Source organism: Rhyacophila brunnea, unplaced genomic scaffold (genome assembly GCF_057557595.1).
Source record: "Rhyacophila brunnea isolate RB1 unplaced genomic scaffold, BYU_Rbru_1.0 scaffold_1, whole genome shotgun sequence".
Lineage (NCBI taxonomy): Eukaryota > Metazoa > Arthropoda > Insecta > Trichoptera > Rhyacophilidae > Rhyacophila > Rhyacophila brunnea.
Window position 1 is genome coordinate 7,614,934 of NW_028232751.1, and position 25,557 is coordinate 7,640,490.

The 25,557-nt window shown below is 33.8% G+C and overlaps 1 protein-coding gene across 1 annotated transcript in view; it reads right to left on the bottom strand.

The window, feature by feature from the left end:
• The window catches only part of LOC147079441 (proton-coupled amino acid transporter-like protein acs), a 160,721-nt gene extending 137,386 nt beyond the window's left edge, over positions 1-23,335 (bottom strand). The window contains exon 1 of the mRNA XM_085941074.1: positions 22,978-23,335. Coding sequence (XP_085797200.1) covers positions 22,978-23,013 — 36 coding nt within the window. The 5' untranslated portion in view covers positions 23,014-23,335. The remainder of the gene's footprint in view (positions 1-22,977) is intronic.
• Positions 23,336-25,557: the final 2,222 nt, after the last annotated feature.

The window sequence follows — 25,557 nt, forward strand, 5'->3', positions numbered from 1 at the left end:
TAGGGGAAAGCTTGGAATTGAAGCCTTCCGATGCGTTGCTGGGTGCATGTGACGCATTCAGTACGGTGTCTTCCGGGTCTGGGTCAGGGTCTGGCCTACGTTTGTGGTCGGCATATTGCTTCCTGATATCATGCTTATTGTCATGTACTACCCTAGTGCGTCTGAGACTTCCGGTGAGTTGGAGTAGATTCGGCGTTATCTCGGGTATAACATTCTCTGACTCCGTTATCGAGTAGTTTCTCTCTGCGTGTGTGAGACGACTAGCAGGTTCTACTAGATGCTCTTCTTTTCCCTCCCCCTGGAGTGAAACAGCTCCTGATGCATTACTGCTTGCATCAGTTTTGAGCAGATTTGAGGTTGTTGCGTCCACTTGGCGTTGTGGAGTACCGGTTATCGGGCTCAGTAGAATGTCCGGTCCGTATACTCCAAACTCTTCACTCGGTATTGGTTTCTCTGTTGAGAGGTCGGTGAGTTGGAGTAGATTCGACGCTATCTCGGGTATAACATTCTCTGACTCCGTTAACGAGTAGTTTCTCTCTGCGTGTGTGAGACGACCAGCAGGTTCTACTGGTTGCTCTTCTTTTCCCTCCCCCTGGAGTGAAACAGCTCCTGATGCATTACTGCTTGCATCAGTTTTGAGCAGATTTGAGGTTGTTGCGTCCACTTGATGTTGTGGAGTACCGGTTATCGGGCTCAGGAGAATGTCCGGTCCGTATACTCCAAACTCTTCACTGGGTATTGGTTTCTCTGTTGAGAGGTCGGCCATCGCCATCTGAGTGTCTGCGGTTGTTGGTCGGCAACGGGCCTCGGTGTCACATAGTCCTTGTGCATTAACTGCATAGAAACTTAGCTTTGTCGGTGATGATGGTTGCTGTTTTTGGCAACTTGGGCAGTTGGATCTCATTACGCCAGGCTTGCCGCATCCGTAACATACAAACTTGTCGGCTATGCGTGTATCGATGTTCTGTTCGGCTGGGTTACTGTTATGCTGTATCTTTTTCCAGCATGTATCAGCTTGATGGCCCTTCCTGTAGCACAACGAACAGAATGGAGCTGGCGTGTGGTGATTCTTATCTGGTTGCATCTTGTGTGATTTTTCTCTCAGCTTGTCCTCGATCTCTCGAGCCCTTTTGATGAGATCGTCGAAACTTTTGACAGTGTTTCGCGGCATTCCATCGCGAATCTTTATGTGCAATTGACCAAATATCATGTCAATCTGCACTGATTCCGCGTGTGCCGGGGCTGGGAGTTCTGCTAACAGAACTCTTTTCTGGTTGATGAATAGATCAGTCAGTTCGTTTGCTTTCTGACTGATCGTGCATAACTCTGTGTATACCTTGTACGCGTGCCTTTTGGGTGCAAAAGCGTGCCTAAGCCCCGCCATTGCATCCTCCCAGGAAGTGATGGTATCTTTCACTCCCATCCACCATGTAGCAGCATGTTTCTCCAATAGAAGCTGTAATCCAATCAGTGAATTATACTCGTCGATGTGTTCGATCGTCCTGAACACAGTCGCAGTTGCGATGAATGCTTCCACTTGGCTGCTATTGTTGGTCCCATCATATCTTGCTGTACACTGCGCAAAACTTCCATGTTTTGCGTCTTTTGTCAGCTCTTTTATCAAATCCTTAAACTGATCGCTTGTCAGATTTACGGACGCCATTTTCATTTTTCAGCCACTAGTTGGGCGCCAATTTATAAGGGTAGGTGTAGGTACTTCCTTAATAAATATTATAAGGGTTCGTTGTATTCTTTGAAAGTATAACTATGGCAAAACCTGAACTCGTACCTACCTCACCACAATAGCTCACTGTACACTGATAGGGTTACGGGAAGCCGCTTATACCATTTTCAGTGTAAACAAGACTATTGCGTTGAGCAGGGTTCAGCAAGTATAGCTCACTGTGGTCTGATAGAGTTTACGGAAAGCCGTGTATATCTTTTTCAGAACCAAGCAAGACTAGTATGCTAAGTCAGGGCCAAGCTGGCCCAAGGTTCACTGATTTGTTCAAGGCCGTGTGGCGCCTTATATTCTCATCCGGGCGACCCTCTCCTCGCTGTCCAGCCGAGACGCCGGCGCGCGCAGGAAGGGAACGCCTCGATGGGAGGCGCCCGTGTGGACCGTAGACGACGGCCGCGGTGCGAGGGAGAAAGTATTCGGTGCAAGCAAGAGGTCCCGCGCTACAAGCATTAATATGTGTAGGTAACAATATGTATTCTTTATCCAAGGAAAACAAATAAGTATGAATAAAAAAGTGTGCATAAGTTTTTCGTATTGCCCAAAACACCAAAACTATTATTGTTTGGTTTAGGCAGGTATTAATTATTGATTTTTAAAAACTAACCGACACCATCTGTAATTATTGTAGTATTAGTTCAATAAAAACAAATACGTATGACTAACAAAGTTTAATGTGCACTATTTATGGAGGATCTTAACAGTCTACCTCCACCCTTCGCTACTGAATCAATTGAGCGATATGATTTCTTCAGAAAACTACATTTTCCACATTCTTCTGAGATTTTCAACTACAGTGAATACAAAAAATGTGACTACACTCACAGCACACTAACATTGCTAACAGATTTATCATGCATGCCAACACATTCAGGTGAAAACGTGGAATTTAATAGTGCTCATATATTTTATTATTATATTGGTGTCCCTGTTGATGATATTCTTCGTAGAATTTATCAGCTAACAAAAAAAAATTGCATTCATTTTAATCATAGAAAAAATGCTTGTTTTGAATTTAGTGATTACCAATAAACTATTTCTTTTATTCAAAAAATGATTCACACGATTTGAAAATATAATGTAAAATTCTTTATAGCAGTAGCGAAGAGTGTAAGTAGGCTGTTAAGTTCCGCCATAAATAGTACACTTTAACTTTAATTTGTTAGTCATACGTATTTGTTTTTATTGAACTAAACTATAATAATTTAGAGATGGTGTTGATTAGTTTTTAAAAATCAATTCAACTAAAAACTAAAATATAATAGTTTTGATATATTTTAGGCGATACGACAAAATTGTGGACACTTTTTCATTCATACTTATTTATTTTCATTGGATTAAGAATAGATACATATTACACATATTGTTGGTTCATTTTTTTTTTAATTCACCAAACCCTGCCTAAACCAAACTATAATTGATAAAAAATATTATTCTATCTATAAAATATCCAAAGTTATGTATGATTTAATTGCATAATTTCAGATATTTTATAGATAGATGAGTATTTTTTGACTATTATCTATTATGGCTTGGTTTTCGCCGGGTTTAATATTATTTTAAAAACTAACCAAAACCATCTGTAAATAATTGTAGTCTTATTTCAATAAAAACAAGTACGTATTGCTGACAAAGTTTTATGTGCACTATTTATGGCAGATCTCAACAGCCTACCTGCACCCTTCGCCACTGCCTCATATTCAACATACATAATTCGTTATATTGTAATAACTACTATTTTTTTTCAGTGCGTAATGTAAATTACAGTAAAGCTGTATTCGTTTATTTTATTCATCTGTCATAATTTAACTTCAAAATATTTTTGAAATTGGAATTACGTAGTGGTTGCGTGCGCATTTCAGGCTTCATTTTTTGGAAAGTATGAAATATAATATGCTAATAATATTAATATAACTCATAACATAAATCAATTATTCTTGTCAAATATAATAAATAATCTGTGTATCCCTGAAGAATTATAATTACAACGTTTTTAATAGCTCGTATTCTTGTTTGTCCGGTGGTTGTTTGTCCAGTACAAATCTTGCAATTGATTTTTAACTAACTTCCCGACTAGCTAGACATTTGAAACTTTTAGAATATATCAGAACACGATGCCAACTTTAAGCAGAATTGAATTCATTTTCAGTTAGTTAATTCTGTTTTGTATGGAAAGTTATTTCAGAAAAATCCATAAAAAGTAAAAGACTATTATTTTTTGCTGAGGGGGTGGACCTAGCAACTAAATTATTAATATATACGTGCGTTACTATGGAAATTGTATATAATATAGTCTAAGATGGAAATCAAAATGAAATGTCAAAATGACATTTCAGTATTCTATATTTGTTTGTCTTTTATTTACTTCATAGCACGTACAAATTTGAGCATATTGAGCATAATAATTCAACAGAAAATTTTAAAACGTTCTTTTTATCTTGTAATTATTTATAAATAACCAATCTAAAAATTGGATAGCATCAACTAGTAATTTATGTCCCACTGTTTATTATTTAAGTACCTCTACGATTAGTGGTGTTTCAATGTCTCATTAATTAGAAAAATATATTAAAATAAATTAGACATTTTATTATGTATAAATACACCATTGAACAAAAAAATGTCTATGCACATTAACAAGTAAATGTACGGATACTTCTGTGTGATAATTTGAACAATATTTTTTTGCATGACAGTGCAAGTAAGTTTACGCTACGTTTTCGCAATGTCTACACTTTCACATTTGGTTATTCCGAAATATCTATCAGCTGATAGACGAATGTTTATTTTTTTGTAAAATATTAAAACTACTTTCACGAACGCATAGAATTTTTGCATTGAATAAGCATTGACATTATTTCATCATTAAAATCACCACCAGCCAAAGTTTAGTTGTTTTTGATTAAAATATCACTATTGGAATTATTAGATGAACGCGAATCGAATACACATATTATATTCTTGTGTTTATCATTTAGTATTGCACATGATCAGTGATCATGATAAGCAGGGCTATTCTAACATATCATTTAATCCCAAAATCCATAAAAATGTGATGAATATGCTGTATCGTATTCAGACAGTTAATTATCCCGGGTTGTAAACAATCGGGCGCGATGTTTTTTGACACGGTCGCTTATAACAGTCATAACCATGTGAACTATTAATATATTGTAGAGCGAGATGTAATGACAATAAATTATATATTGATAACCAAAATCCCAATTGGCGATTCTAACCAGATGCATTTAGAAAAGCAATGCCTTTTGGCTGGACACCGGTGTCACGCTCGATATAATATAGGAGGCCTTTGTATTCGAATAAAGGGGCCTTTGTATTATGTTTATGAACGCCCTAGAGCTAATGAGTCAACGCATAATTTAGTGTTATAAATTAGACCATAAAACTGGCTGCGGTAATAAAAACAAGTGTATCGGCGGCTTGAGAATGTAGCGGCCGATGGAAAAGTGTACCGGACACGCGTTGACTCATTAGCTCTTCGGCATTCATAAACATAATACAAAGGCCTCTTTATTCGAATACAAAGGCTTGCTTATTATACACGAGCGCGACACCCGTGTCCCGTCTGAAACGGCCCTTAGTCCGCTTTGTAGATAACCGCCTCGTATACGAATTGCTCCATAGTGATATCCGTTTTATTTTCGATCAAGAAAAGAAAACGTATTACATTTTCAAAAGAAAACGTATTACCGTGTTAAATAATAAGAATAGCTATGCGGCGTCAAAGAGTGGAACTAAAAATATATCAGTAAATACTGATATACCATCATAAATCGTCAGGTGTTCGAATTTAGAACTAAGGCGTAAAACCCACTTAACGCAGCAAGTGGGGCTCTCGCGCAAAATTTCACAAGTGGCGCGTAAATCAACGAAAATACAACATAATCAAATACGCCAGCGCACACTGGATTTGACGACGCATTATGCGCGCCCGCCCCATGAGTCATCGTTTTTTGGCTTCTCGGCGATACGAATGAACAAAAATACAACGTATCCATTCATTGAAAACGGCGAGCAAAATCACGCTCCTCGAAGCGTCGTCGATGCGACGGGCAAGAAGCCATTATTTAAGAACAGCGAACTCTTTGTTTAGTTATTGTGTGTCCGATTTTAATTACAAGCCCCAAGAAATTTAATAATATTTTTATTGCTTTGTTATGAGAGACGCTGATAATAATAATTATTTTGTACTGCTTGAGCCCCTTATTACATAGGTGAAGGGTAATGCGCGGGTGGGAGGGGGCCTACTCAGTAGTGAGCGCGTCGAGCGCTTTTTTGGTGGGCTTTATGCATAAGATCATCACAGGATAATTTTTTTTGAGTGACATGTCAAATATTAGCATGTGGCGCCCTCACTCAGCGGACAACTTATACTGGTGGATTGAACTAACATTAACTTCTTTCCTGTTGATACCATTCCTTGCACATGTTGACATATTATGTTGACGTACTCAAAAGAAGTGCTGTGTAGTATCAAAACCAGGACACTACAGTACCTACCTCGGCCAGATGATGAGAGAAAAAAAGAACAGCATTCCCTCACTCGTCATGCAAGGAAATATCAACAGTAAATGCACCATTGGACGACGCCGCGTTTAATGCGCTTAATAACTTCCGTGACTGGTACGAGTGCAACTCAACCGGACTGTTCCGGCTTGAAAACAGTTAGCCTGATGGTGGTCGACTGCCTATAAGGGATGGTACGAGAATAAAACGAAATAGTTATTGAATATAACAAAAACTAAGGAAAGCCTTTGGGTCAATCTAGGTTATCAACCAATTATTTTATTGATGCTCACAACAATTTAAAAAAAAATGAGGTTTCTTAACAGATTACTTACAAGAAATGGTCGTTAGGAATGTGATTAGTTCATTATAAAAACAACATATTGTAGAGTAGACAGTTTTGTCAATAAGCCACCTCGGGAATTAATAATATAAAATTTAAAACCTAGTCAATAAAATAAAAAAAATAAAGACTGACATTATTTTTTCAATCACTGAAATCGACCAGACGAGCCGGTGACCTTCCATCGGACATGGTCAAGCCTCCATTGTTATTTCTGAATGTTTATTTTCTGTAGCATCATTATCGGTGGCTATTTTGAAAAACTCGTCCAAGTTCAAAAAACTTCTTTGCACCTACATTAAAATCTATTATTATGTAGATTTAGACGATATCATTTTTTTGCAATTATGTAGTAGCGGTAAAAAATTAAAAGAATTATGCACATTTGAAAAATCTTATTATGTCATCATTGTCATCATCATCATATCATCGGCTGGGGTTGATCCACTGCTGGATGAAGCCTTCCACCAGCTACTACATCTCTTCCACCATTATTTACTTTAATGTATCGACGTATGATGACGATTTCCTGAGGTGATTACATTATCAACGAGGTTTAAAGATGACTCAGTAAGCCAAGAGAACTTATCGCCATTATCAAACGCAGAAATGCAACACACTTTGGTAATATTTTACGACGTGAAAAGTACTATTTACTGTAGCTCAAAATGCAAGAAAAGCTAGAGAAGCGTGAGCAAAAGGAGATTTTTTTCGGCAATGCAACCTAAGGAAGTAGCTTAGCAAGTCGTCGGTGATCTGATATGACTAGTCCAGGATAGGGGATGTAAGTATTGAAACTTTGATCACCAACCTCAGATAAAACACGGCAATAAAAAAAATCGGTGTGTGTACTTATGTACGCGCGTTAGAAGTTATACTTCTTTGGCGTAACAAAACAAAATATTATTGCAGAATCTACCTACTTTGGAAAAACAAATTCTCAAAACCTGTGTTTGAAAAAATTAGCAAACCGCTATTTCGACCATCTTTGCTTAAACAGATGACTGTACAACTATTTTCGTTAGGTAACAATAATAATTTATTACAAATCAAAAGTAAAACATAGCCTATTTAACGGTTTAACTGAAACGTGACATTAGCTTTTGTGATGAAACATAATAATTATTATTGTCTTCAATTATTATAAACAGCTAATAAATAAATTGACTTTAGATAGGTTTTATTAAGTTAAGTTTTATGGAGAACAGATAATTAGCTGTGATAAAAATCCATGTTATTTTATTAATTTTATCCTGGCCTAACATAACTATAACTGATAACTGTAACTGAACATTTAACAGATAACTGACTTATCATTTGAGAATTGTTTTGACAATGCAATCAAGGATTTTTCAGAATCAAGAAAAATACGAAGCATGCAACTTGAGACATTTCATGTATTGTTGACAGATAACGTCTCATTCGAGAATTGTTTTTACAATGGAATCAAAAAGATTTTCTTAGTTATATATAAATTCACATTGACAATATTTTACGAGAATTCCAGATTTATAATATATCACATTTCTAAATAAAATAGATAGAAACTAGACTAAATTAATTACATACAATTTGTGACAGTAAATGTTTTGTTGTGCTTACAATGAAATTACCGTTATAATAATTACAAGATAAGAAGAACTTTTTATATACAACGTTTTTAAATTTTCTGTTGAATCATATAAACTTGACTTGACTAGCTTAGACGATCAAAAAAAAAATGTACTTGATAGAAATACTGAACAAATATACTGAAATGTCATTTTGCCACTTCATATTGATTTCCATAGTAACGCACGTATATATCAATATTAATAATTTAGTTGCTACGACCCACTTAGCAACCAATAACAGTGGGTCGGATTACGGATTTCTTCCGAAATAACTTTTCATACAAAACAGAATTAACTGAAAATGAAATCAATTCTACTTACAAATGGCTAAAAGTATTAAAAAAATGCATTGGCATTGTGTTCTGATAATATATCCTAAAAGTTACAAATGTCTAGCTAGTCGGGAAGTTAGTTAAAAATCGATTGCAAGATTTGTACCGGAGAAACAACCACCTGGCAAATGAATATGAGCTAAGAGAAACGTTGTAATAATTTGGAAGATATAGCAAAAATAATATGTTCGGTACAATTAAAACAAATAAGAGAAAATACTTAATCTAAAAGCAACAGTGTATGTAGGTGCATATGGCAAGCAACTCGGAATATTATTTTTTATATTCGGACTTATTCGTATTCCTGATAATAATCCAAAAGCGGTTAAAAGACGTGTAGGAGTTTCTTACAACAATGATCGACTTTGGCAATAATTATTCATTTTCATGATATGCATACACTATTCAGCATGGTTACATGTAAGTTGTACGTATGCAATTCATCGTGGGACACTTATTAGCCCATTAGCCATTATATTTCACGACTGATAACAGTAATAAGTGATAACATTTAATAATGCGGTTTCCAGTGTCTCCTTTAACGTGTTGAGTAATAATTCAAGTTGACAGTCAATCAAATGAATTACACTAGTGAATTTTTAATCCATTTTTGAAGAATGTAACAACCCACGTGGTCGTATAAATGACTGAATATCACTATCAACGTCTATAATAAGTAATATTATGCAATACTTCGCTGTGCGCAAAGCAAATGTTTGTACGCCTCTCGCGCCATGTGCGCATCACAAGGCTACTCGCAGTGTGCTTTGGCCCTAAGATGTTTCGAATAGTAAACTAACTTTTTTTTTAAATCTAAACGCTGCTTGTTGATTTTTTAACACTTTCATTTCGATTTATACAGCTCCGTAAAATATTTTAATGTAAATTGACACTTAAAAATTATCGAAATTGATTTCCAGCCCATGTGACCGTCAAACTGACCACAGATTCACAATCGACGAATTATGAATGTCGCTAGTTATTTAAATCATTTATGAGATAATCTATGCTGAATCCTATCCGGAATTTTGCACGTTAACAATTCACCGCAGGAGACTTATTCGTGCGCCGCAGTACGTGAAACATGAGTTCGTATAACATTTTATCAAATGACGAGTTCTTCGTTGAACATTACATTACATAGCTACTTATTTGATAAATAATTAAATAAACATATCACACGACGAAGAAACAAATGTACATTATTATTCCCATGTATTGGTATTATCAATAAATAGCTTGTTTCAATAATCGTACAAGTTTTTAGCCTTACTTAGTTAGTTTTGTAGCCTAACTAAGAAATACGAGGTGTTAAATAGTAAATACGAGGATATTCTTTATTAACCGAAATCCAGAAAATACCATAAGAGGTTCTATAGAATTTTTGGCATTGGTTGCAAAAGGGTTTCGAATCCAGTCGTATTGATTGTATGAAAGTAATGATGAAATTTCTTTTGAAGCAAAGTTAAATGTTTTTGAGACGGGTAAAAAATGAATTTCTTGTTTTCATTGGTGGTCTGGTAGGTCTTTTGGTACATTTGTAGAGATCCTTGTCTTAAATCTTTCTAATTTATCAGATCACGTCAATATATTTTCATTCTGACCTTGCATTGTTTTATTAAGTTCATGCAGGTGCTCAAATGTATTTATTACCAGCCATGTACGCAAATTTGGCTATTAAGTAAGTATTGTATAATAATATACAAAATTATTTGTGTTTTTTTTAGAAGCAATGCTCCGCGGCACACCGGTTGCGGAGCACTGATTTATACGACCACGTGGGTTGTTACATTCTTCAAAAATGGATTAAAAATTCACTAGTGTAATTCATTTGATTGACTGTTAACTTGAATTATTACTCAACACGTTAAAGGAGACACTGGAAACCGCATTATTAAATGTTATCACTAATTACTGTTATCAGTCGTAAAATATAATGGCTAATGGGCAATACACAGTACATAATCGTATAACAATGTCATAGTGGTTAGTAATGTACTAGTTATGTAACCTATGATGGCCGAACATCTTATGCGGCGGCTTATAATGTCGTGGGTCCCAGGTTCAAATCCTGGGTCTGACAAATACACATATTATTTTTCAATTTGTGTTTAGACTCACAGTATGGAGCTAATAGGTTAAGTAAGTGGCTAACAATCATTCCTCATAAAAACAAAATTCTGTTAATACAAACCTCAACACTGTGAAGACCCACCCATACGATCTTATTAGACATGGTCAAAAAAAAAGAAGTTATAATACTTTTTTAATGTGAATGTGAATGTCCACGCGTGCAATTATCTGTACGGTCAATTATCCAGGTACTAATTCGTGGCTTTTGGATTGTATTAAGTATAAATGCGTGTAATAAAACTATTTTTCAAGGTAATCGTTACACAATAATTATGTAAATACGTATTCTCTCTTTGTAGCAGTGTTGCCAAGTATCATTCACATAATTATGACAGATAGGGTAAGAAAATAAGTTAGATGGCAGAAAAAATGTAAGAATAATAAATTCCTTTACTCACACAACCAAAAAATAAACACCTACGAAACTTGGTAATCACAAATATCGTATGTTACCTTTGATGACTAAAAAACGTTCCGCATGTACTTGAAAAAGAAAACATGTCAATGAATATACTATTATTATTACGAATATAATAATGAACAACATTAAAAGGTCGCATATTGATTTTTTTATGACAAATTATTTTTCGTTCGTCTCGCGTCATTTGCACAATCCGCGCATCGCTTAGTCACGATCTTTTTAGACCATGCCTCAGCTGAAGTATAGCCTTAATAAAAACCAATAATTACAAGACAAAAAGAACTTTTTATATACAACGTTTTTAAATTTTCTGTTGAATCATATATATTTGTACTTGATAGAAATACTAAATAATGAAATGTCATTTCATATTGATTTCCATAATAATGCACGTATATATTATTTAATAATTTAGTTGCTAGGACCCCGTAACAACCAATAATGGTATCGAAATAACTTTTCATACAAAACAGAATTAACTACAAATGAATTCAATTCTACTCAAAGATGGCTAAAAGTATTTAAAAAAAAATACATTGGTATCGTGTTCTGATATATTCTAAAAGTTTCAAATAGTCGGGTCTAGTCGAGAAGTTTGTTAAAAATCGATTGCAAGATTTGTACCGGACAAGTAAGAATGCGACCTAAGAAAAACGTTGTAAAAGAATAGCGCCTAACTTCAGGTTCTTTTTACGAGAATCAAAGAAAATATAACTTATTAAGTAGGTATAAAATTTTAATTCGTAATTATGCCCAATTTTTTCAATAAAATAGTAATTTGGGAATATAATTTCCAAATCCGGTGAGGACACAATAAACAAACGCCATGGGAAACGCGTTTAGACCAATTCAACTTATTTTTTTTCACACATACGTAGGTATATCACGTGACAATGCATTTAATTTTTAATTGAATTCTTGTTTGTCTTTTAAACCAGCCTTGATTTTGTTTCCAACAATATAGCGTTCGTTATCTATAGAGCATCGGAAATACAATAAAATTAAATAACTGGTCATAGCTTAATCGGCGAATACATTATAAATTGTAATAATAGATTCCTATATTATTTCCTGCACTAAGTATGTGGTTTTGTTGACATATTTTTTATCGAATAAGTCAGTGGTTTACAAACATTTTTATTTGAAGCCATTCTCATATCAAGGAATCAGACTAGTAAAGTTGTCACACACGCAGTTAAAATTAGATGAATTTTAGTCCTTCTATATTATATCGAGCGCGACACCGGTGTCCCGTCTGAAACGGGCCTTACTTGCTTTTCCATCCACCACCCGCCACGTCTCCACACCCGTTATGCAGACGTATACCATGGCGTAATGAACATTAGGCGCTCTTCAAATTCATGCCGAAAGTGTCCCAGGAGCAACTTACTAAGACCTTGGTTGGCGTGCACTATAGTGTGCGTAATTCCTACTTCTATATAATGTATTACGGTCATTTTTTATTTCAATTTACAACACCTTCACACTCGCCGTAAAACGCCGCAAATTTTTTAAAGTCGCAATGGCCGACCGATCCAACTGAGGATCGGACCGAATTTCTTTACTGATAAGATAACCAAAACGCATTTATTTCCATATGAGTACGTTTTTTTTAGTGTACTTTCGCAAGATAGATTAGCCTCTCTTCTTCTACTGACCATATATTGTTGAAAATAGTTTTAAAACCAGGGATCAACAACGCGGCACCAGGGAGGTTATTCGATACTTTCTCTCCTGTGTTGCAAGGTGAAGTAAGACTAAATCATTTATTTTTTTCCCTGATTATTTTAATTTTAATTTCAAATCTTGTCTCATTTTTCTAATAAATTTGTTCAAAACATAGTAAAAAAAATTGCCACCTGCTCATTATTATTAATGGTTAAGTACTTAAATCTATACTACACTTTTTTAAGCTTCCAACATATCGAATCCAGTTCATTAGTCAGACAACTCCAAAAAAATAAATTTGAGTTAAATATGCAGTTTTGTGTAATATTTTACATTCCACCTGGTTCAGTACTCAGATATATCCAAAATTCTACCAAAAAAATGCTAATGCTGATAAACTTATAAAGAATTAAACGAAATGTTGATATTGTCTGGTTCATTAAAAGAATATTTCTAAATGTCTCTAAAAGTGCCTAATCTTTAAACGCCTGTTGATAAAATATATAAAATTCGGGCATAAATCAATAATATTTGATTTTTTGGTGACCATTAGAATATTGCTTTTGCTATTATCTCAAAACTAGGAGTTGTCTGACTAATTAACTGGAAGATCGATATATATATATATATATATTATTTAGATAGACAGTAAATTTTATATCACGCCTTCCGTGTGAAAATGGTTACTAGGTAACCTTTAAGATAGGTGCAAACACATACGAACCTATCGTTGTAATCGTGTATTGAATTAAGATTTTTCAGGACTATTTTTTCTGCGGCATCAGCGCATACTTTGAATAGCACTGGAATAAGAAAATAAAAATCTGCGTCAGTATGTATATTTTGATTTTTCCTTAATTTTATGAAAAGATTTACCTGCTGAAGTGAACTACCGAAAATTTCATTACGTATAGGTATATACCGGCTAAAGGTTATATACCAATATCCTCATTTGTGGTAGATATAAAAATGAATGCTTAAATTTGTCATTATGTCATGAAATACACTTTAAAAATCAGTAAGTAAAGTATTACCATATATTATGCATACTATTAGTCATTTCAGTTTGTTTTATTCAATAATTCATTACTAATAATAAATTATATGTAAGAATGGTGATTTACTAATAACGTACTTAATAAGTAAATAATATACAGTGAAACAAAAGCATATAATAATACGATAGCAATATAAGCACAGTCAAAGTTATCAAAAAAACAAAAATAATTTACATCTGTATACATGAACCACAAATACATGGTAATAATAGCGATTTTACCACGTTTTTATTAGCTCGTATTCTTGTTTATCCAGTACAAATATTTCTTGTTTGTCCAATACCAATCTTGCAATCGATTTTTAACTAACTTCCCGACTAGCTAGACATTTGAAACTTTTAGAATATATCAGAACACGACGACAATGCATTCTTTTAATACTTTTAGTCATCTTTAAGCAGAATTGAATTCATTTTCAGTTAATTCTGTTTTGTATGGAAAGTTATTTCGGAAAAAAATTTTAAAAAGTAAAACACTATTATTTGTTGCTAAGGGGGTCCTAGAAACTAAATTATGAATATATAGGTGCGTTACTATGGAAATCAATATAAAATGTCAAAATGACATTTCATTATTCTATATTTATTCAGTATTTCTATCAAGTACAAAAAAAGTATTTATTAATCCATAGAATTGTCAAGTTTATATGATTCAACAGAAAATTTAAAAACGTGGTATATAAAAAAGTTCTTTTTATCTTGTAATTAATAAATCACGAGTCAGTGTTTGGACTGTAATATTATAGTTTCGTACATTTTTAGTATTACTATATTTTATATAGATTTTGCAGCGTCGGAAGTAACAACAAAAAATTTGGACCTTGGCCTATTGAAATAATATGGCGACAATATACTATTATATTTTATAACAGCCACTAGCATATGCAGTGGTTTCGATATTTCAGTATTATAATAAATAATAATGGTTATGTGTATTTGAATGTATATTTATGTGCAATAGGTTGCCCTTTCGGATATAACTAAATGTTCATTGTGAATGTTTCAATTTTAGTCCGGCTTGACTATAATTCGCAAGTATACAATTAATAAAACCATACTCGCATAATAACGATAAGTTTCAGCGTTTATTTTGGAAATATAACATACATAACATAACACCCACGATGGCCGAGGAGCTTAAGCGTTGGCCTATTGCGTCGGCCGTCGCAGGTTCGAATCCTGGGTCTTAAAAGTAGGTACACATATTGTTTTTTTCAATTTGTGTATGAGTCCGACTATCGTCCGCTTTTCCAGAAAACCGTTTACATTCTAACACAATATTGATTAAATAAACTATTTCTTTTACTCAACGAATAAGACACAAGATTCGAGATTAACATTATAACGCAATTCGATAAGCAATTCACTTAACAACTACTAGTTAAAATCGTCCTAATTTAGTAGGATGCCCGTAGTTTAATTGTAAAAGCACACTGGCGTGAATCCACCGGATACAGATTCAAGTCCCGTCGGGTGTCGTATTTTTTCTACATTTTTTTTCTTGTGTGTATAGGTATATACCCCTACGATGGCCACGCAGCTTAAGCGACGGCTTATATCATCGTGTGTCCCAGGTTTGAATCCTGGGTCTGACAAGTACACATATTGTTTTTTTCAATTTCTGTATGAGTCAGAGTATGAACGTAATAGGTTGACCAAGTAGCTGACATCCATTTCTCGTAAAAAGTCTGTGGAGGCCCATATGATCCTATTAGGATCGGACATGGTCGAAAGAAAGAAAGAAAGAAAGAAAGAAATACATTTAATAATGTATAAAATTGACTGTTCGATTGAATCTAACTGAAAATACACCACCGATCGGATACGACCATGTCCAATCCAAATAAGATCATAATATGGGACCCTGCGGAGCGGAGGTTTTGTATTAACAGATTTTGTTTTTACGAGAAATGGATGTCAGCCACTTGCTCAACCTAGTAATTCCATACTCTGACTCATACACGAATTGAAAAACAATATGTGTACTTGCCAGACCCAGGATTCGAACCTGGGACCCACGATGCTATAGGCCGACGCTTAAGCCGCGCGGCCATCGTAGGGGTATATACCTATACACACAAGAAAAAAAAATGTAGAAAAAATACGACACCCGACGGGACTTGAATCTGTATCTGGTGGATTTGCGCCAGTGTGCTTTTACAATTAAGTTACGGGCATCTTACTAAATTAGGACGATTTTAACCAGTAGTTGTTAAGTGAATTGCTTATCGAATTGCGTCATAATATTAATCTCGAATCTTGTGTCTTATTCGTTGAATAAAAGAAATAGTTTATTTAATCAATATTGTATTAGAATGTAATCGGTTTTCTGGAAAAGTGAACGATAGTAGTGCGAAGTTTACTTGTAATAATTAATCAGTCGTGTGAAATGAGCTGCATGCTCAACAGGCTCGAAGAAGGCTTGAGTATGGGTTTATTATTCGGGTCCCGCATCAGTTGAAGTGCGGAATTGTGGTTGAGAGGGACCAAAAGAATATTTTGAGACTCTCATTTGAGGATACCACGGATAGTTTCCACCCGTGGTTTTATCCGACTGACTTTCTATTACTATGCTTACATTCTGCAGTCTAGACTGTAGAAGACATCTTTGGCCACGTATTTTTTCCGACTTGATAAGAACTCTGCCTTTCTTGACCTCTGTATCCCCAATAACGATCGTAGAAATCAGGAGTATCGGTAATATTTGTGTTTTCTTCTAAGGTGCAGAATTAATCTGTTATCCGTAATGCCAATTGGGGTGGCAGTAACTATTCAAACGAATTTGTTCGGATATTGATAAGTACATTCTACCTGCGTTGAAATGAGTTAAGGTGAACGTTGTTGAGGTTGAACCATGTACTCTTTTATGATATTTCGGTTTACTGATAAAAAAATATTATAATGTTAAGTAATTCTTTGTTTGTTTCTTGTTCATGTTGTGAGTGTCTTAAATTTATAATTCATTAATTGATTCTAAGATCACAAATGATCTGAAAATATACGTTTATAAACATAGATAGTCGCTGAAAGAATGTCAACGAAAAATGCCAACAACTGAAAAGGGTGATTGATGAATAGTCTAAATTAATGCAAAGGGTTCTAGTTAGGGCCTAAAGACTTCAATATTACGTAGAAGTGCATATTATATAACAAAACAATAGTAATTTTTATTGTTTGCATTTACATAAGTATTTCAATACGCGAAACTTAATACTTACTTAAGTAAAATAAATGTATTTAGTATAGATAAGAAAAAACGTGCTTACGTTAATTATTGCTGTAAAGATAAAATTGTAATGAAAATATCACTTTTATTGTTTTTTTTTAATTATCATATTTAAAATTTTGAAAATCCTTCTTTATTATTGACAAATAAATGAGCATTAATAATTAACGCGCACGATTTATATTTACAAAGATTCAAACAGTCTTCATTTAAATGTATTCCGATTCATTTTACGATATTCAATTTAAAAAACGTTTCGTTATTTGTATTATTTTGAAGTTATACTTCTTTTGGTAGAGATCATTATTGTTAGGCCCGTTTTAAACGGGACACCGGTGTCGCGCTCGATATAATATAGGAGGCCGTTGAATTCGAATAAATGGGCCTTTTTATTATGTTTATGAACACCTCAGAGCTAATGAGTCAACGTATAATTTCGCGTTATAAATTAGAACATAAAACTGGCTGCGGTAGTAAAAACAAGTGTATTGAGAATGTAGCGGGCGACGGAAAAGTGTACCGGACACGCGTTGACTCATTATCTCTGGGGCGTTCATAAACATAATACAAAGGCATCCTATATTATATCGAGCGCGACACCGGTGTCTTGTCTGAAACGGGCCTTACGGGTTGCAAATGATAGGAAATATCGCCCTGATAGTGGCCGACGTCCGTTGGTAGATGGTATGATAAGAAGAATCGTGGTTATTAGAATAAATTAATAAATAAGTATGTTCTTTATAAAATCCAGCAATATTAATGATTATTATATTAGACAACAAAAATAAATATATAAATAATTACAAGATAAAAAGAACTTTTTATATACCACGTTTTTAAATTTTCTGTTGAATCATATAAACTTGACAATTCTATGTATTAATAAATACTTTTTATATACTTGATAGAAATACTGAATAAATATAGAATACTGAATTGTCATTTTGACATTTCATATATTTCCGTAGTAACGCACATGTATATACTAATAATTTAATTTAATAATAGTGTTTTACTTTTTACGATTTTTTTCCGAAATAACTTTCCATACAAAACAGCATTAACTGAAAATGAATTCAATTCTGCTTAAAGATGCCTAAAAGTATTAAAAGAATGCATTGTAATCGTGTTCTGAACTGACCATGCCAGTGTGTGTTTGCCTTTGGTGAGTGTACACTGCGCCTGAAGATGCCAAAAGGCGAAACCCGGGTCGCAAAAAAACGATTCGAATGAAATAGTACAAAACACAAATCCATTTGAATTTAAATTCAAATTCCATCAAGTACCTTCGGTCGATAGTATTAATATAACTTACTTATTGTAAAAATTATAATACTTTAATACAAAAATATGAAGAACTACCCTCGATAGTCGCCGATAGCTGCCGATGGCATTTTTGTGTACCTATAGAATAGATGCGCAGATACAAAATATGACACCCGACGGGACTTGTAACCATTACATAGTAGTTGTAAATCTGAGGTGTTTTTTTAATTATCAATAAATATAATGTTTCATTTTAAAATCTTGTGAATTATTCCTTGAAAAACAAAAATAGTTTATGGTTTTTGACAAGTAAACAGCTGTGACATAATTGGTTGATTTGTGGGTCAGTTGAGATGTCGCAAATCTAACAATCACGGAAAGCATCTACATGGATCTGCTCTGTATCCAAATTACCATCGTGAGGCTATAAGATATTTTGATAATAAAATCCTAAGGCATGAATCCCACTGGAAGCGGTATGGCGTGGTGACGATGACGTCCCGACGATACCAATGAATTTAAGAGGAACCTATTAATGGTAGAATGTCTATTATCTTTATCGGCACTTATTTGACAACAAATCATGATTTATTGTTACGAGGGTGGGTCAACAAGTCCTTAGAAAAGCCGACAGGTGGCGCGACTAGTACTGTAAGCGGTTTGTTCTCATGCAGCGGCACTACCGATTCAGTATGCTGCGAAGTTTCAATCAGATTGGTCGGGTTGTTGTGTGTTTCTCGTACATTTAAAAATTGTGGAAAATGGAAAAATGGAAAATGGAGAAAATTGAGCTTAGAGCTGTTATTAAACATTTTAATATAAAAGGGTTAACAGCAAAGGAAATAAAAAATGAGTTGGATTTAGTTCACGGCATATCTGCTCCTTCACTTGCAACTATTTATAACTGGTTAAATGAATTTAAACGTGGTCGTACATCAACAAAGGATGAACCACGCTCAGGACGTCCTGTAGAGGTGACTACACCAGAAATGATCAATAAAATCCACGATATGGTGTTAAGTGACCGAAGATTAAAGTTGAGTGAGATAATTGACGTTACAGGGATCTCAAAAGGTAGCGTCATTTCTATTTTACATGACAAATTGGGCATGAAAAAAATTTCTGCAAGATGGATGCCGCGTTTGCTCACAGTCGACAATAAACGCAATAGGGTGGTGGCCTCTAAAGCCCTGTTGTCGCTCATGCAACGCAATCCGGATAAATTTTTTCGTCGCTTTGTGACTGTAGATGAAACATGGATACACCACTATACTCCCGAGACGAAAGAACAGTCAAAGCAGTGGATTGCGAAAGGCGAACCATGTCCAAAGAAGGCGAAAACCGTAAAATCAGCTGGTAAGGTTATGGCTACTGTATTTTGGGATGCACGTGGAATTATTTTCGTTGACTATTTGGAAAAAGGAAAAACAATAACAGGGGATTATTATGCATCTTTATTGGACCAGCTAAAAAACAAAATTGAAGAAAAACGGCCTCATTTAAACAGGAAAAAATCCTCTTTCATCAGGACAATGCCCGTGTTCACACATGTTTACGATCAATGGCTAAAATTGAAGAATTGAAGTTCGAATTGGTCGACCACCCACCGTATTCGCCAGATTTAGCCCCCAGTGACTTTTTCCTTTTCCCAAACTTAAAAAAATGGCTAAGTGGACAACGTTTTTTTTCAAATGAAGAAGTCATCGATCGGACAAATGCTTATTTTGAGGACCTTCCGAAAACTTATTTTTCTGACGGTTTAAAAAAAATTGAGAAACGTCTAACCAAGTGTATTGAGCTCCAAGGAGATTATGTTGAGAAATAAAAAAAAAATACAAAAATAAAAACTGTTTTAATCAAGGCCTGAACAAAAACGATGCATGAGTGCGAGTGAGAAAGTATTCGGCACCCTTATAATCTCTGCGACACGCGCTAGAGTAAGATAAAAGGTCTACATATTTTTAAGTTGGTTTCCAAAAATATCGCCGGTAAATCGTGCTGAATCGCTTCACGTAGCGTGTTGTTCGTGTTGCTAAATTTGCTATTTTTTGTGTTAAACATAAAGTCAGTGGTAAATATTTTTAGTTAATTAAGTAGGAAAGGTGGTTCTGCATGTTGTATTAAAATATGGTAGCCGTACTGATAAGCAAGAAGACGGTATTACGTTTCATAGGTAAGTTGATACATGTTCGTGACAATTTATTTGTATATTATTATTTATTTTAATATCAGTGACATAGTGTTTCTTTAAAATAACTTAAATTATGGATATATTTACCTAATTGGTTGCATTTTGACCGCTTAAAAATACTATATAACGTAAAAAAACAGAAAATTATATTTTAATTCTGAGCGTCTAGTGCGAGCACTTTGGGCGAGCACTAGCGAAATGGTCTATGGTCTCGAACATTTATAGGCGAATGCGTTCGCTCGCCCACAAACCAAACGCACGGCACGTAGCTTCATTTAGCAATGCAACGGGTGGCGTCTATATGTATCTATAGTCTATGGTTTTAATGCTTTTTTCTAAGGAATTATTGACCCACCCTCGTATATAAAATTTTCATAAAACAAACATAATACCTAGTTAGCTGATGCATCTTGAAAACCGACTTTATTATATTATATAAGGAGACAAAAAACATCACAAATTTTAGTGTGTTTATCCATAAAGAATTGTTTAAAAAAATATTTCTGTTCTTGGACTCAGTCATTAAAATTCGCAATGTGTTTTGCCTCTCCTGTATAATTTTGCAAACATATATTCTTTTTCTTTTCTTTCGACCATGTTCGATCCTAATAGAATCATATTAGCCTCGACAGCGTGGAGGTTTGTATTGACAGATTTTATTTTTACGAGAAATGGATGTCAGCCACGTACTCAACCTATTAGGTCCATACTCTGACTCATACACAAATTGAAAAAACAATATGTGTACTTGCCAGACCCAGGATTCGAACCTGGGACACTATAGACCGGCGCATAAGCCACCCGGCCATTAGCATTAGCAGGTTTTAAACATTTCCTTTACTGTCCTAAAAAAAATCCATCCATTTCGGTCATCGTCACTTTCTGTTGCCGTACGAGATTGATAATATAAATAAGAGATAAATGTAGTAGGAAAGTTTTTAATGAATAATGACATCGATTTTTAAAATGATAACATTGTATGTAGATATAATATTGATAATTCTAGTAATAGCTAAAATATTAAGAAGTTGAAGTGCATATTATTAACTGAAATATTTGCAATCAAAACGCCTGCGTCACTTAAAGTAACAAAACAGCAATAATGGCTCAGTTAAATACGCGACGAAGATTTGTTGAATATTTCTTTTATATATATTTTAAAATAAATATATTTAATTGTACTACACCTTCGATTTTAAATAAAATTAACGTAAATAAATAAACAATTAAAATTATGTGAGAACGCTGGCGAGAAATATACGTAAGTCTATTTCTATCATAAAATAAAAGTGAACAAAATAATATTGGCATGAGAAATGATTCTCAAAATTGTGTTACCAGAAGTTGGGCGCAGTTAAGTTTGTATAATAAAAAATTAAAAAAAAAGAATCCACACCTCATTATAACATAAGATAGTCACTAAACTGGTTTATTTAATAGTATGCAAGATCATTATCGGCTACCATTCGTCAACGGCCGGATGAGATTATCACTAAGCATATTGCATGAACTGTTTTTTTTTAAACTTGTGTGAGTGTCCTACAATTGTTGTATTTATATACAAATAAAACTAAGCGGAGTACATCTCAGTTGAAAACAATTAGAAATGTTTACTTTTTTATTGATACTAAAATATAGTTTTATTATTTATCATAGACGATAGAAAACTGTTTCATTATGATACCGATGTACAATAATATATTATATTATGTCAATTCTAGAATGCAATAATTTTAATTACCAAAATTAAAAAAAAATGATGCAGTGAAAGCAAGTCGTCGGCTGAATGCAGAACTATACACATTAAAATTATGTTTTCTACCAAAACTTCAGTCACATATATAACTAAAAACATTTTAAATAATACATTTTATCAAAAACGGTATTCTAAACTTTTAATTTAATTTAACTTACAATTGAAATATTTTAAAAGAGAGTTCTTTGAAACAACATATGTATTTAAATTATGCATTATTTGCATATATAAATATATATATATCATATTTTAGTAGGACTATTGATAAAAATAATGATGCATAAATGTGTCTATATAAATAATAATTAACTTTAATATGATGTTTCAAAGAACACTTATTGAAAAATATTTCAAATGTGAGTTAAATTAAATTAAATTAAAAGTTATGATAATAAAATCTTGTGTAATGTTTGAGGCTTTCACGGTTGTTTTTTTTTCGTAGCAGATTTTTGGGTTTCCACCGTGTGTCCTTCTTCCTTCTTTCGTCGAGGAAAGAAGGAAGAAAGGCACACGATGGAAACCCAAAAATCTACTACGATCATAAAATCTTGTTATTTTAATTATACGAAATATTTAATATTTAAAATGTTTTTAGTTATATTTATTATGTGACTGAAGTTTTGGTAGAAAACATAATTTTAATGTAAGTATATTAAAAATGTTGAACGTGAAGATATTATGTGGATAAAGGAAAAAAGTTACTTACCAGATCATCTCTTCGGGTCAGCTGTTTGTGATCCATGATTAGTTAATTCTTGTGTTGCTTTTGTTTAAAACAGGAAAAATTTCAGCCTTCACTTCCGAATTCACAAAGTAATGAAAACACAACGGAAACTTATTAAAGCGATAATAATATTGTATTGAATAAAATAAACTTCAGTAAATAAATAGCCGAACACTGCTTTTGGTTTTTATTTCGAATTGAAATGTCCCACTGATGCGACACAAGTAACTGTCCGGTGCTGACTGTTGCGTTAGTTTTCCGGATGTGCTCGGGACTGATTTTGGCACGGCGGCGAATCAGAGGTATATACCACTTAGCGGCCGATACAAGAATGGACTGAGGTGCTGCCGATCGGAAAATTTGCCAACTCTTTGCCGGACGCCGTACTACATCGCGTCACATGAGAAGCGACATCTGTTATCACGTCACCATAATTAAACGTAGCTACATTTTTTCAAACCACACACAGTGTGGAACTTTCCAATCCATTAGTATTTAATTTAAACAATGGGTTTACTAAGTCCAGGGGTGAATTTAATTATACGGAGGCCTTATTTGCAGCATCAATTGAATGCCTCATAGAAAAAAAAATCGGTGTGTGTACTTAACTACGCGCGTTAGAAGTTCGTTATTGATATTCTTCTTCAGATATACCAGTATTTTTCCCTGTTAGAATATTTAAATACAAAATGAAATTTAAGTGATTACCAAGTTGACAGTTGTTTTGAGTATTATCTAAGCAAACTTAACTGAGTCTGATCGGTAACATTTTACAACGTTTTTCTTAGGTCGTATTCTTATTTGTCCGGTACAAATTTTGCAATCGATTTTTAACTAACTTCCCGACTAGCTAGACATTTTAAACTTTTATTATATATCAGAACACGATGCAAATGCATTTTTTTTAATACTTTTAGCCATCTTTAAGTAGAATTAAATTAATTTTCAGTTAATTCTGTTTTGTATGAAAAGTTATTTCGAAAGAAATCCGTAACCCAATCCACTATTATTGGTTGCTAGGAAATTATTATTATATACGTGCGTTACTATGGAAATCAATATGAGTGTCAAAATGACATTTCGGTATTATTTCTATCAAATACAATTTTTTTTGATCGTTTAAGCTAGTCAAGTCAAGTTTATATGATTCAACAGAAAATTTAAAAACGAGGTATATAAAAAATTCTTTTTATCTTGTAATTATTTATAACTATTTTTAATGCATAAATAAAGAAATATGTATCTTAAAATAAAGTGAGATAAAACTAATGCTGTTTTCAAAACTTTGCCCTAAAATTTTGTTAAACAGTCAATCCAGCACGACTATATAAATTTAATATTATATCATGAATATTGTTGCACCCACGATGGCCGCGTGGCTTAAGCGCCGGTATGTGGTGCCGAGGGTCCCAGGTTCGAATCCTGGGTCTGGCAAGTACACATATTGTTTTTCAATTTGTGTATGAGTCAGGGTATGGACCTAATAGGTTGAGCAAGTGGCTGACATCCATTTCTCGTAAAAACAAAATCTGTACAAACCTCCACTCTGTGGAGGCCCATATGATCCTATGAGGATCGGACATGGAAAAATAAAAAATAATAAAATAATATTGTTTGTCAAAAAAACATTGCCTTTTTTGTAATATTCAACAGTTTTGGTAGGTATCGATACGTTTTCTTTCAATATGACGGCCCTAGTTACAACTGTATTCCATAATTATTATCAATTCTTAAATGCAGATTTTAAACGGATGTAATAAATTAATACGTTACCATGTTCGATCCTCACAGGATCATGTGGACCTCCATAGAGTAGAGGTTATCTACTTTAACAGATTATTGTTTTTAAACGAAATGCATTTTAGTTATTTGCTCAACTTTTCAATCCATACTCTGGGTCCAAACATATATTGAACCCGGGACCCACGACATTATAAGCCAACACGTCACCGTTCGGTCATCGTGGGCTGGGAGGTTTAGTTTTTAATGGTCGCATTACGTAAATCAATAGCTCCAATACCAATTTATTTGATTCCCTTCACTTCTGAAATTGCACAACTTTACTGACATATTACAATATGTCATGCAGTAGTTGACAAAAACATGCCAGACGGGTTAAGAAATCAAGCTATTTGGCAGGAAAAAATGCAAGATTTTGTGAAAATAAAATTTCAATAAGTAGGTACCCTTTTTTGCCTGTCGAAAAAAGCCTGCAAAAATAATCACACCACATTTTCCCAGAAAATCATTTCAAAATCGACAAAAAATATTTAGTTAATCTAACAATCTATGATAAGCAATAATTAGGTAATTCCAGAGAGTACAATCCCTGATAATCGTTAATGCGATTCCACATGCCTAAGCACACATTAAATTATAATATCTGATATCATTATATCACTATAACACCAAGAATGCTCCTATTGTTTCATTGTGTTGTTTTATTTCACAAGTACCGACCTACCCTCAACACATTGACTGCTGACTAGATAATTACTTTTTAATTACCACATTTAAATATCATGTTAATTATATCGAATGGCCACATAATCGTTACGCGCT